The sequence below is a fragment of the Rhinichthys klamathensis genome, unplaced genomic scaffold (assembly GCF_029890125.1).
Source record: "Rhinichthys klamathensis goyatoka isolate OS25496 unplaced genomic scaffold, OSU_Roscu_1.1 h1tg000325l_1, whole genome shotgun sequence".
Lineage (NCBI taxonomy): Eukaryota > Metazoa > Chordata > Actinopteri > Cypriniformes > Leuciscidae > Rhinichthys > Rhinichthys klamathensis.
This window is the reverse complement of record NW_026606840.1, coordinates 61,390-76,333: the sequence shown is the minus strand read 5'-3', so window position 1 is coordinate 76,333 and position 14,944 is coordinate 61,390. Positions and strand designations below refer to the sequence as shown.

The 14,944-nt window shown below is 36.5% G+C and overlaps 1 protein-coding gene across 1 annotated transcript in view; it reads left to right on the top strand.

Moving 5' to 3' along the window:
• pibf1 (progesterone immunomodulatory binding factor 1) overlaps positions 1–14,944 on the top strand; it is a 58,438-nt gene that overhangs the window by 7,663 nt on the left and 35,831 nt on the right. Inside the window, exons 9-11 of the mRNA XM_056271822.1 lie at positions 2,452–2,550; positions 8,568–8,733; positions 13,516–13,666. Coding sequence (XP_056127797.1) covers positions 2,452–2,550; positions 8,568–8,733; positions 13,516–13,666 — 416 coding nt within the window. The remainder of the gene's footprint in view (positions 1–2,451; positions 2,551–8,567; positions 8,734–13,515; positions 13,667–14,944) is intronic.

Below are 14,944 nucleotides of genomic sequence, written 5' to 3'. Positions count from 1 at the left end.
AACAAAACAACCCAGAAAATGGCTCCAGTCTATTAGTTTCACTCATACTTTCGATATGTTTACAAGACTGCAATAAAACTCCGTGGATAAAAAACAAAACACACAAATAAACCACACACTCGGGTTTGATTTGGGTTGTGCTAGCCTATGTAGCTGTCTGTGTGTTACATAAACTAAAAGAACGTTTATTATATAATATTTTCTGGCTAGTTTACTTTAGTTTTTTTTTATATAATACACAACTTTCACCCAAACTGAATAATTAAAAAAAAGTTTTTACCGGGTAATCTTCTATAAATATTTTTGAGTCTTTATTTTCTTTTATTTGCCTACACAAGTTCTTGTTAAAACTATAGACATGCTTATTCTGTGCATTTTGGGGACTTTTTGTGTGAAATCATATTTATTTGTGTCCATCAAAAGTGTGCTTCCACTTGAATTGAGCGTGGAGAAGTGCAGCAAAAACAGATTCGACGCCGAAACCCCCGCTTCACTGCTGCTCACGCGCCGCTCCTGCTCGACGCTCACGTGCTGCTCCTGCTCCCGGTGTGAATGCACTCATTGATTAACATGCACACCGGAAAAAATACGCGCCGCTCACGCATGCGGTGTGAACGGCCGTTAGATACACGCCATCGTGTACACATAAATCTCTGACCCATCGTCGTCTTCCTCGTCTAATTTCTGCCGCTCTACATACGCCATCTGGTATAATTGAAACGATTGGCTATGAGCTACGTAAAGGCGCATTTGATAGACGTTCTTAGCACCCAATAAACGGCTCTGGGCATTCGTAAACCACGTCTCAAATACGAGAAAATGAACATGTGGTTCCCAGACCCAAGTCTCAATGAGACTTGGGTCTGAGTCTGACGTTAGCCAGGCTAGTATCCTACAGCAGAAAGTAATCAAATGTAAAATAACACTGCATAGTCTTCACTGTATATTAAATATAGATGAATCCTTATTAAAGCTACAAAAGTTATTCATTCAAGACCAGTGAGAGATTATATCTTTGTCTTTTGTTGTTTGACTAACATCAATTACACAGACTGAAGAAGCAATATAGGGCTGCTGTCACTTTAAGACCGAATGCACGGATCCAATATACAGTTACAAACGCGTTTTCTTTCTGAACTGTTTACATTCTGAACTGTTTACATTCTATTTGACCATTTAGGCATGAATTTAAAGCCCAAAGTATACTTTGCTTGTGTACATTTCTCTCCATCTCGGAGCGCACGCACAGAAATCCGCCTGGGGAACAGTTTCTCTTTCGCGGCTTAATGTACCTTTAATTACACTGTTTAATATCAAACACTTCTCGCAGTTTAGCAACAGTAGACTACATTTTACAGCCCTCACTTATTCGGCTGATTTGGATGTTAAATTTGGCTTAGGGAGAAATGAAAGCACACCCGCTGAATGTGGCAGCGGTACAATAATAGTTTTACCTCGATTATCTTGTTTTCATAATTTTTGGAAGCCAAAATCGAAATCAATTCCGATTAATCACACAGCCCTATTTTCTAATCAACTAAGCATAGGTGAAGTAAGAGGGGTCCCAGGACAGACACTGCTATTCAAGTGGCCACAGCCTAAATAGTTTTATCATTATCATTCATATAAACATGAATAAATACAATTTTTTTTTTATTAATGCAAGAATAGTAGTTATGACTAAACAATATCTGATTACAGTCTAAAAAGTCTACAAACAGTCTGTTCACACAGAGCAACATTATACTTTTCTGTTGCTATTAATTGGCGTCTCTTGTTTTGTGTTAGTTCATCTGTGCAAAAGATTGACCCTCAACATTTGAGTGTGTGACACATTAGCTTTGTTTACATGGAACCTAATTATCCGATTGTAATCGGACTAGTAGCACAGTCGGAATAAAAGTCACATGTAACCGTGCCAATCGGAATTAATTGGCCAAACCTCATTAAAATTTAATTCGGATTGTAAGGGGTGGTTTATTCCTTTTCTAATCCGATCGAGAGGACATGTAAACACTTGATTGAATTGAAATACGAAACTGGAAAATACTGCGCAATGTTTGAGAATGTTAGTATGGAATTAATTAATTTCAATTGAAATATAAGAGGTTCATGTAAACGTAGCTATTGTTTCCCCACTATTGTGGGACTATAATTTCTGCTTTATGCTACTTCTCACAGCATCAAAATGTTGGTGTAGACTTATCGTTGATGTATCACTGCAATCTGAACTCTCCAAAGCACAAAAATTAAATTCATATTCTGTAAATTATACAGAAAAAAGTGGCAGTGGAAACACTGTATTGTATTAGCCTATATGTAATAATGCAGGTAATGAAAGTTCATGATTTATATTGTTTCAAATGGCAAGGCTGTAAAGAACATTTAACTTAATCCTGTGCTGCATAATGTACAGAATTGTTTCAGGAAATGTGTTTTTTAATTTTTCAGAAACCTTCGTGAAACCCGAGATAATGCTGTCATTGAGAAAGACAGAGCATTGAATGCAGAAAGAGATTCCCAAGCCAAATATGATCAACTTTTAGACCAGTAAGTTCTTACAAAACTCTCACAAATGCAGTCATAATTTTCTTACTGACACTTTGTTGAGTGTTTGAAAAACTATTGAGTAAATGCATGTATAGAAATTCTTGCCAACTCATAATTCAGTGGAAAGAAGCTTGATGGCCGAATGTGTGTGAATCACTGAATAAGTGAATGAGTTTTCGTAAATTAGTGAAACCAGATGCAATGATGCGGTAGACTTCTGGGCATTTCGAAATCAGGATTTCAAAAGTTATTCAAAATTAGGCCTAGGCATTGACAACTATTTCCACTATATTAATACTTGATATGTCCCAATGTGATGTCAAAGTAAACTACCGTGCAAAAGTTTAGGGTCAATACGATTTTTTAAGAAATTGTTTTCAATTGATAAGACATGACTGAAAAGACATTTCTGATGTTACACACATTTCTATTCCTACCAAATGCTGTTCTTTTTAACTTGCTATTAATTACAAAATCCTGAAAAAAATGTTTCACAGTTTTATTCAATTATTAAGCAGCAAAACCATTTTCAACGTTGATAATAATAAGAAATGTTTCTTAAGCATCAAATCAGCATATTAGAATGATTTCTTGAATGATCATGTGACACTGAAGACTGGAGTAATGATGCTGAAAATTCAGCTTTGACATCACAGGAACATTTTAAAATACATTATAACATGCTAACTGTTAACTATAACTGAAAACTTAATTTTCCATTTTGTTTGATGAAATAAATGCAGCCTTGGTGAGATTTCTTTCAAAAATCTTCCCAACCCCAAACCTTTGAACTGCATTGTAAATCCCCCAAAATACTTAAATAATATTACCGGGTCACTTTAAAATGACAAAATTACTAACTTAACTTTACATTAATAAGCACACAAGAGTGATGGGTGGCGGCTTTAACACTGTTCTGTTGCATGCACTTTGTAAATCTGTGAAAAGGACATTTCTTTAGGACTTTTTTGTATGTTGTTTGTTTTTTCTGTGTCAAACATTTCAAGCTTGACTGGATTCCTCCAAGGCCAAATCAAGTAATCTTGAACTGATGACAGACATGACCATTTTTGTGTCACTGTAAGTAAAAGTGGGTGTAGCCATGTTTGTCTGTTAGTGAGGATCATCTACAATAATAAGTACTGTATATGACTTCTAAAGTTGGAGGGAGACATATTTAACCTCTGTTACTGCCTCCAGAAAAAATAAAAGCGTTCTTCTCTGCCTTTCTATGACAAGTAAACAATCAAAGCCAAGATTTTAAAATATGCGGATTGTTTTGCTCCTGGTTATGATAGATGTAATTATTTTTGGAGCCTGTGTTCTTGAGAAGGAATGTCTTGTGCAGTCATGTTCCCACGGTTGTAGAGCCAGTGTGACAGAGGTGTTGAACATGCCTTTGTTAAGCTTTCCATTGTGATGAAATGCAGTTGAATCCATGCGTCTACACTGTGGTGACCAGGGCCTGCACTTGAAGGAAAGCAGTATCAGATTCTGGACACTGGGCTGTGGTAGATGACTGTGAAAATAGATGATCTAAAACAAGAACATGTGGCTAGTTAAGACATGACTAGAATTATAGTTAGACAAGTAGAAGTAAATAAGCAGCGAGTCGCCACAGCTCTGTGAAACCTCTCTGACAGGCTAATTTAACATATGAGCTTTGGTTTTAACAGCATTGGTAAGTGTCATGAGTGAGAAAACATGCTAAACTGGCTAGAAAAGATGGGTATTTCCATTTTGGTACACTCTGCTGGTGCATGTCTGCAGCCAAAACATAGAAAGGTTTGAAAAATGACTTGAAATGTAGAGCTAGTGTAGGCATACACTAATGGAAAAAGTTTGGGGTCAGTAAGTTTCTTTTAATGTTTTTGAAAGAAGTCATTTATGCTCACCACAGCTCCATTTATTTGATCAGAATACAGTGAAAATAGTAATATTGTGAAATAATATTATTACAAGAGACTACTTTCTATTTTAATATATTTTAAAATGTAATTTATTCCTGTGATGTCAAAGCTGAATTTTCAACATCTTTACTCCAGTCTTCAGGGTCACATGATCCTTCAGAAAGCGTTCTAATGTGATGATTTGGTGCTCGAGAAACATTTGTTATTGTTATTGCTGTTGGAAATGGTTGTGCTGCTTAATATTTTTGTGGAAACCACAAAAAAAAGTTCAAGTTGTGAAAGTTCAAAAGAACGGCATTTATTTGAAATAGAATGTTTTTTGTAACAATGTAAATGTCTTTTTCATGTAAATGCGTTACTTTTGATAAATGGATTTATAAATCGCTATTGATCAATTTCTATATAAATGCAATAATTTCTTTCAAACCAAAAAAAAAATCATAAATAAAATACTAAAGAGAAATTATACATCCTCAGAATATATGATGTAGAATCTAATTTTTTTTTTCTGAAAACCGGTCGTTAAGTGGTTAACTTTTTTTGATAAGTGGTTTGATATTATTTATTATATTTTTACCTGTTTTCACCATGAAAATAGCCATAAAGATGGAATAGTGTTAAATCACAGACAAACAATCAACATTCATATAATGCAATTTAATGCTTGCATTACACAAATTAAAATTCACAAAAATATTTGAAAATGGACTTGGTCGGCACAGTTTGTCAAAATGACAAAAATATCTTGCGATTATTTAAATGATTCTTTCTCTTTGCTTTTTGCCAGTCTCTTTTTCTTTTTTGCCACCAACTATTTTTTACCCTCTTTCGCTGTTATCAGTATTTTTTTAAATCTTTTTCTCTCTACATTTTAGTATGCATCCTTTTTTCTTTTTTTTAAAGTCCCCGTGAACCGGAAGTTGCAACCGACGTTACTTCAGTGTCGTGACGTATTTCCAAGTGAAATGGAATATTGAATAGAATAGGGCTGCACGATTAATCGAAATGAAACCACACGCGATTTGGCAAAGGCTGCGATTATTTTCTGCGCAGCTTGTCAGTGCAGCGCGGCTGATCGGTAGTAAATGCTGCTCCATCTGAAAGCCAGAGGGCGCTCTCGTGCAGACGCGCCATATATGCCCCGCCACAGAAGTAGACAACACATGTCATTCCAGGAAATACCTATGGGCATCATACTATTGCTGTAGCTGAATAAACAGAAGATTAAAATGCATTGATTGATTTATTAAATGTTGTCTTTTGTTGGACAAGAGGTTCATAAATGCTTCACATGTTTGGAAAGATGTTTGACGCGTGTTGCTTTTTCAAATGCATGTTATAAGCGACTCAAACTCGCAGTGCTTTCAGATGGAGTAGAGCCGTACGTCACTGACAAGCTGCGCATAAAAAATAATCGCAGCCTTTGCTATTTCATAATCGATTAATTATGCAGCCTTAGAATAGAGGGCAAGATTTTATTTTAGCACACCTCCTCTTAGGGTTGCCAACTTTCTGAAATGGAAATAAGGAACGTTTGGGGGGGGTATGTGGTAGTGACATGCCCCCTGAAATTCATACATTTTATATCATATTATAATGCAACTTATTAGGCCTATATATTTATAGAATAGCAAAGTAGGCTTAATCAATATACAAGACTTAACCACACAGATATATAAAGGCTATCATGATCATTTTGCCAAAAATGAACCATGTATTTGTTTTGATTATAATACGTTTTATTTTTAACTTAAACAAATACAACATATAACATTCGAAACTCATCGGCTTAGACAGCATTTGAAGAAAAATAAACACAACAGTTTTCTGTAGCCTTGTGCGAACTTATTCAATAGAATTAGACTTCTAGAATGTTCTTTCCGGTGCAACATTTTAAAAAAATTTTTTTTTTAGTAGTTTTTCTTATCATGGCCTACAAATGTCTTCGGAAACACATTTTACTCGATTTACTGAAGCCTGTAAAATGCATTTGCAGCTGCACAGCTTACACATTGAGCGTCTGGCTCGCTCAGGCTGCGCTGCGGCAACTGCACATCCAATGGCGCGGGCGCCTCTGACGTGCGACCAATGAGCCAACTCTACGTCATTACACGTCAGAGCCCGTCAAGGTGGCGCCAAGTCCCCGAATTTGCCATTATAGCAGCGGGTCTTCGTTCATTCATCATAGTCTGTCTGACATATATATTAGAAGCTATGCGTCTGTCATGGATTTGCACTGAATTGATTCTCAAAAATACGGAACAAAGTGCGTTCCGTATCAGTTCAATACGGAACAAGCCTTTTATGTGTCAAATACGGAACGATTCCGTATTATACGGAACGGTTGGCAACCCTACCTCCTCTCCATCCCTCGCTCATGGCAGACTGACGGTTAGAGGGGAGTGGTTAAGGATATTCTATCCAAGCCGTCAAACTGACGTCATCAGAGAAGGAACGCCATTCTAGAGCAGAAGCAAATTTTCAAATTTTGATTAAAGATTACCACGACAAACTATTTTTTTTTTCTGTGTATTAACTTGCACGAATTAATTGTTCACCGGAAGACTAGTAATGTGCGCTAACGAAGTAAATGAGGTGGCTGATAAGGGTGTCTAGAAGTGCAGGTTGTTGCCCCTCCCCTTTCTCCTGAGTGGTCAGCCCTTATTTGCCCATGTGAGAAGCTTACGGTGTCACTGAGCTCCAGGCACATGCCTTGCATACCAGCAGATACTCTGCACACAGTTGTTGGGCATACCCCACGTTTTTCAGCCCCGGGGAACGGATTGCTGGCATTCACAGAGAAGCTCGATTGAGGGCAAAAAACGACAGATGCTCCTTTACCCTGCTCTTGAGAGGTCAAGTCTACAGTCCGTGAACATGTTGTCCAGTGACTCTATTTTGGGCTGACAATTTTAAGGGGGGGAAGGGAGAATAGAAATGAGTGTTGCATTGTATTGCGTCATACTGAAAAAAAAAAAAAAAAAAAAATTCTGTTGTGTCGAATGCATTTGCACATAAATAAATCATAAAATATATGAATAAGGCAACCAGTCCTTACAACATAGTGTTCAGACAGCCTCCTCACCCTTCCTCCCCCCCCTGAATTTACGTAAATAAACTACTCTAATATACTTTAAGCCAATAAATAGCTTAACAATATCCAGCCTTACTCCCTAATGTATGATAGGAGTGGTCCAATTACGCACAATTTGTCACAATTATTTGTATAGGTGTTGGTCATCGTGATTACATTTCCTTTGTATTCTTTACCAAACTGTCTGCATTTGACTGAATGTTAGTAGCAAAGCACAAACAAAAGAAAAATCTTGACCTGCCAGTTTGGCCCCTTCATAGGTGTGGTTATGGTTTCAACCAAAACCCCCTGGAGCTCTCTGACATTCAGTAAATATGGTTTAATCACTCAAAGACCTGGCTGTTAATGTTGGAGGATGCAAACAGATACTTAATCTGTTTGGGCATGTTGAGATTTGGTGTTTCAGATTTCAGTGACTTTTTGCCCTAGGAAATACACACTTAGCATGTCAGAGGCGATCGCATCTAAGGCATCACATTTAATTTAGCAATCGCTTAGCTTAGCCTAAGGTGAGCTACAGCAGACATTATAACCATAATGTTTTTTATTCCTCCCATTTTGTTTAAATAACAATTTGAGTGACAGTAAAGACTATTTGAATGAAATGCTTCTTTTTTTTTTTTACGTTCTATTTATCAGAGAATCCTGAAGAAAATGCATCACATTTCCACATAAATATGGAGCACAACTGCTTTTAACACTGATAATAATAAGAAATGTTTTTTTTTAGCAGCAAATCAGCATATTAGAATGATTTCTGAACGATCATGTGACTGGAGTAATCCTGAAAATTCAGCTTTGCCATAACAGGAATAAATTACATTTTAAGGCATATTAAAATAGAGAGTAGTCCTTATAAATTGCAATATTTTTTCACAACATTACTATTTTTAGTTTATTTTTTATCAAATGAATGCTGCCTTAGTGAGCAAAAGAGACTTCATTCTGATGGTCAGTGTGTAGAATGGGTGAATGCAGATGCACTTATATCCTCTGTTTGTGCTTGTGTCGAGGTTCAGGCAGCTGCAGCTGGGTTCAGACAGCAGGGTGGCAGAACTGCTTAACCAGGTGAAGCTGAAAAAGTTTGAGTTGGAGCGTTCCCAGATGGTCCAGGAGGAGACCGCCAGGAACCTCAGCCTTTGTCAAATTGAGTGTGAGAAACACCAGAAAAAACTGGAGGCAAGGCTCTATAAAATAAAAAAATGTTTCATTTTGGTTAAATCTGTATGGCACAGATGCCATGCACATGAAACCTCAAAAAGTGATTTCTTTTAGCATCACTGCAAGTTAAAACCTGTCAATTGCTTAGTAGTTCAAGCTGTTAATTCCTTAAAGGAATACTTTAACATTCTGTCATCTTTTACAACTCTGTCATGTCATTTCTAACCTGCATGACTTTCATTTTTCCAAGGAACACAAAAAGATCATTTATTTACCACTCTTTACTGTATAGTGAAGTAAATACATCTTACTCATAGTTATTCTTTAAAAAACATGAATAATTCAATAACCCTTTTAAAAATAATCTTTGGTAATTAAATCTCAATATGAATATCCGTATTTTATACTGTACATTTATAATGAAAATGTAAGAGATATTTACGGAGCTCCTAAAGGGACCTTTGCAAAAAAATAAAAAATAAAGACTATCGCGTGCGCACGCGAAACACATTGCGTGCGCACGCGATAGTTTCTGGTGCGCACGCATTACAATTTCCGGTTTGCATACAATTTGCGTCACTGTCATTACTATGAGGAAAACAAGAGCATGGATGTCAAAGTTTAAACTTCTCCTATAGATTAAAAAAGACCAAAGTGTTATTAAACTGTTGGTTACAACGTGACCAATAAATCCTTATTTTTTAAGGAATTGGTTTAACGGGGATGTTAATCATCTTATGAATAGGTTTGATAATTATGGAAATATTTTAACATACGAGCAATGTATGCAAATCCATAGTTTTCCTGTGCATTTTAAAGAATTTAATTAAAGCTATTTCCCCTACTCCGATTCATCTTATCAAAAGTCATATTCAATTTAACTCCACATTAATGATAAATCCAAAATAAATGGCATTGAATTGATTGATAAAAAATGCTATAATAAACATATTTGTACAATATTTCAAATACAAAATAAAATAGCACCTAGAGGAATTTTTTTGGAACTCTATTATTGATAATATTAATTGGAAGACTGCTTGGTTAATCTCCTTTAAATATTGCATTAACAATAAAACCAAAGAAATACATTTTAAAATGTTGCATACTATACATGTTAGAATTTTGATGATTATGGCTTACAGCTATGAAAACCTTTTCACAATATTCTAAATTTGAATTTGGGGTTTTCATAAGCTGTAAGCCATAATCATAAAAATTATAACAAATAAAGGCTTGAAATATCTCACTTTGCATGTAATGAGTCTGTTATATGTGAGCTTCACCTTTTAAGTTGGGGATGAATTTAAATATTTTTGCTTATGGATATAAAATTTTGCCAACAATATAAATTAACAATGTATTCAAGACCTTTGTTAACATTGTTTTCATAATATACAATAATATCCTTTAAAGTAAAATAGTAATTAATTTTTACTAAATAAAAGATAAATTCTGCCAATTCCTTTGCCACTTTTACAAAAGGAACATAAATCGTCAATATCAGAGTATCTTGCAATTTCTTTGGTTTTATTATTAATGCAATATTTAAAGGGGATTAACCAAGCAGTCTTCCAAATAAAATTATCAATAATAGAGTTAAAAAAAATCCTCTAGGTGCTATTTTATTTTGTATTTGAAATATTGTACAAATATGTTTGTTATTGCATTTTTTATCAATCAATTCAATGCCATTTAAAATTTATTTTGGATTTATCATTAATGTGGAGTTAAATTGAATATGACTTTTGATAAGATGAATCGGAGTAGGGGAAATAGCTTTAATGACAGAATTAAATTCTTTAAAATGCACAGGAAAACTATGGATTCGCATAAATTGTTCGTATGTTAAAATATTTCCATAATTATCAAACATATTCATAAGATGATAAATATCCCTGTTAAACCAATTCCTTAAAAATAAGGATTTATTGGTCACGTTGTAACCAACAGTTTAATAACACTTTGGTCTTTTTTAATCTATAGGAGAAGTTTAAACTTTGACATCCATGCTCTTGTTTTCCTCATAGTAATGACAGTGACGCAAATTGTATGCAAACTGGAAATTGTAATGCGTGCGCACGAGAAACTATCGCGTGCGCACGCGAAACACATTGCGTGCGCACGCGATAGTCTTTTTTTTTTTTTTTTTTGCAAAGGTCCCTTTAGGGGCTCCGTAGATATTCCTTTGTATTTTTTAAGATTTATTTTTTGGAATTTTTGCCTTTATTCTGATAATTCAGTTATCTTACCGAGAGAGGACATGAAGCAGTGTGGGAGAGAGAGAGAGAGGGGGGTGGGATCGGGAAAGGAGCCGGGACTCAAACTCGGGTCGCCCGAAGCGCAACATGTCGAAGGGAGGCCAACGAGGCCATTGGCTCTGACTAGAGAGCTACAGTGCTTAGCATAAGTGAACACACCCATGCTTAAGTTGACTAAAAAGAGGAATAAAAACTGCTATTCGACTATTCCATTGCTTCCTTGTGGGCCTGAGACGAGAGTTCAAGAGATTTCCAGGACGCATGCACGAGAACTGACGTTCTTCTTCTACTACACAGCGCGCGTCTTACAAGCAGAGGAAGACGCACGCTGTGTAGTAGAAGAAGAACGTCAGTTCTCGCGCATGCGTCCTGGAAATCTCTTGAACTCTCGTCTCAGGCCCACAAGGAAGCAATGGAATAGTCGAATAAAGTCGTTATTTTTGTTTTTTTCCACACAAAAAGTATTCTCGTCGCTTGATAAACTTATAGTTGAGCCACTGTAGGCACATGGAATATTTAAACATTTTCTTTAATGACTTTCTGGGCCGTCAAGCAGTCCCTCCAGTTTTTCGCGATTCTGCGATCGCTGAATACAACGCAAAATCAACAAAATGTCGCATTTTTTTGCGATCCTGCATAATTCCCAATTTAACCGCAAAATAATCACAAAAATTCAAAAAATGACCTCATAAAACATTAAATTATAATCACCCAATTGAAATATATCTAGTTAAAGTTTCAATGCATTTTTACGTGGATACAGATGTTGCGCACGCGTGATGTCTGTGAGCGGTCTGTCAGAAACATGGCGAAAGAAAATGCGTCTCTCCTGCCCTCTCACATAACCGCCCAGGTTTTCATTGGGATACGGCAAACTTATTAACGCATTTAACATGATTGAATGACATAACAAAAAGTATGATATGCTCGATGGTACTAAAAAGAATTCTTAAAAGCGCAGCATACCGTGAAAGAGAACTAATTTCAGCCAGTCGAGTGACAGTCTGTCTCTGACTGCAAGCGTGTGTGTGTGTGTGTGTGTGTGTGTGTGACTGACTGACTGACTGACTGGCTGACTTTATAGCGCTTGAACAAATACACATAGCTACAATTACTTCAAAATATTAATCTTGGCAAGTATTTACGTAAAACAATCAGTAATAACTGATTGGGACGTTTGTCATTACTGTAGTAGGTCTTAAAGTGACAGTAACCTAATTTACCTGCTGTTGTCAGTGTTGTTAATGTTATTCAAGCAAGCAACAACAATAGGCTACAGCACAATTTAAAAAAAAGAATTTGATTAGACCAAATAAACAAGCTTTATGCAATTTGTTTGTCATTTGTGTCATGTATGACTATTGTGCATCTGACATAATACTATTATGGTAAATGTGATGTCCTAATTATAAAATATAAAAATCGCAAATTTTTCACAAATTTCTGGAAATTATCACCACAAAATCAAAAATTTTGATCGCAAAAATCACACAAAAAAATCGTGAAATCCTGGAGGGACTGGTCAAGTGTCATTCCCTTAGGCAGCCTATGTAGCAGTGATCCACCTCTCAGATTTAATCAAAAATATCTTCATTTGTGTTCCGAAGATGAACGAAGGTCTTACGGGGTTGGTACAGCATGGGGATGAGTAATTAATGACTTAATTTTCATTTTTGGGTGAACTAACCCTTTAACATAGGGGTGTCCTAACTTATGCCCCCTGTATTTTAATGAAGAACATTTATTTATTTATGATACATTATTCATTCACAAAGAAAATGTGTGTGCTTAAAGGTTAGATTTTTCCTAATTTTTTTAATTAAGGCATTAAGATCAATTTCCAAAAGATCATTTTTTATTCCTCTTTTTAGTCAATTTTAGCATGGGTGTGTTCACTTACGCTAAGCACTGTATGCCTGAGTTAACTTGTAGCATTGAAAACTATTGTTTTTCCCCCCCGTTTTTTTGTGTGCTTTTTAGCGTTTTATTTCTCTGATCCGGGTCTTCTGATTTATTTTTGATTTTTTACAAAATAGTATAAAATTGTAATATTGTGAAATCTATGAATGGCATTTACATTAAGCCATTAACAAGTCATATGGACTTCTTTTTAATGCTGCATTTTGATGCTCAGCATCGTGGATCCCAATTCAAAGGCCAGTCTGTTCTTCAAGATTTCTCCCTCTGTGTTCTACGGAGAGAATAAAAGTATTTAGAATGACATGAGGGTAAATGATAATAGAATTTTCTTTATTTGGGTCTTCACTTCATAAATATTACAGTATTCTTTAATTATTACCCATGATTTGATTGTTCCAATGTCATACATGGAATATATCATTCTTGTAATGAGCTCCACACTGACTCTCTCAACTCATTCGGAGACCAGGCAAGGGTTGAACCCCATACCAGCCTCATACAATAAGGATTGCACATATTTGTCAGCATCATAAAGCCTATTTGAACATGATATGACACCACCCTTGTTACTCAAGTTCTGTCGTTATATCTTTGTCCTTCTCTTGATCTGTTTATGCAGGTTCTAACAAAAGAGTTTTACGGGCTTCAGACATCATCAGACAAACGCATCACAGAACTGCAAGCTCAGAATTCTGAAAGGCAAGCACGACTGGAGACATACGAGCGATTGGAAAAGGAGCTGGACGATGTTACCATGCAGGCTGCAGAGAGTAAGAAAGGAGACTGATTCAGTCATTGATATTGAAGACCAAAGATAAGACAAGACCAGAACATCAGCAAGGTTGCACACTGAAATTAAATGGTCAGTTAAATTTTTCTTAAAGACCCACTGAAGAGCTTTGTATGATGCGTTGACGTAATTTCCACTGAAACAGGAAACTAAGGCGGGACACATTGAATGGCCCCTCCCCCTTTTCAAATAGCCAATAGCGTTTAGTTTACCTCACAGACTGCACGTCGTACTTAGCAGCACCATGAAAGCGAATCCGAGCGCTGATGATATGATAGATTCAATAGTAGAGGTGTGAATAAATTCTAGCCATTGCATTCTTTACCAACGCACAGTTGAAAAACGGAATAAAACTTGAGCGTTTGAGCAACCGAACACACATCTCCAACCCATATTGCTCTGACGTGTCAACGATCGCTTTGGCCAGGTGGTATTTATAGCATATAGGGGGCAGGATGCTTTAGATTCTAGAGAGCATTTGATTGGACAGAAGATGTGATGAGAAGCAGAAGTCTGTGGTGATGTCATAAAAATCTGTGAGAGACTGTAAGTTTTGAATGCTTATATCTCCTAAATGCGAATTTTGTCATTGATTTGGAACACACCAGCTTATCCATAACCTTAAGGCTAACATATTCATACTTAAAGATAAAAAAAAATTACATTTTAATTTCAGGGGGCCTTTAAATTCTGACATGAGGGTCTTATTTCTGCATATATGGTCATGTAGATTTAAAGACGTCAAAGCTGTGGTTAAATTAGTGCTGGTGAAGATTCTGTTTTATGACTACTCGTGAATAGGGTTGGGTACCGAAACTCGGTGCCAATAGGGAACCGGTTCCGACGTAAACGGTAGTAACCAGACCGAATAAGAACGAAAATTTCGGTGCCTGATTTCGGTGCCTAACTTCATTAGGCACACACGCGCGCACACACACACACACACACACACACACAAGGTCTCTCGCTCGCTCTCTCTCCGCCGTGCGTGTGCTACACAGTTTGGAGCACAGTTTCTTCTGTCTCCCATGCGCGCTCTTTCTCACAAGGTTTGGCTGCATTTCACGTGTAAAATTACGTGTCAGAACGCCCTCTGGGTGTGCCGATAGTCTGAATCCCATATAGAATCAAGCCAATTCATTGGCTGATGGCGCGGGTGCCGCATCGACGCACTTACGTCGTCATACTATGTTGGCGCGCGCGCGCCATCTGCTCCTCAGATTTCTCTGCCGAAAAAGGAAGCTGGTCGGCAGCGCGA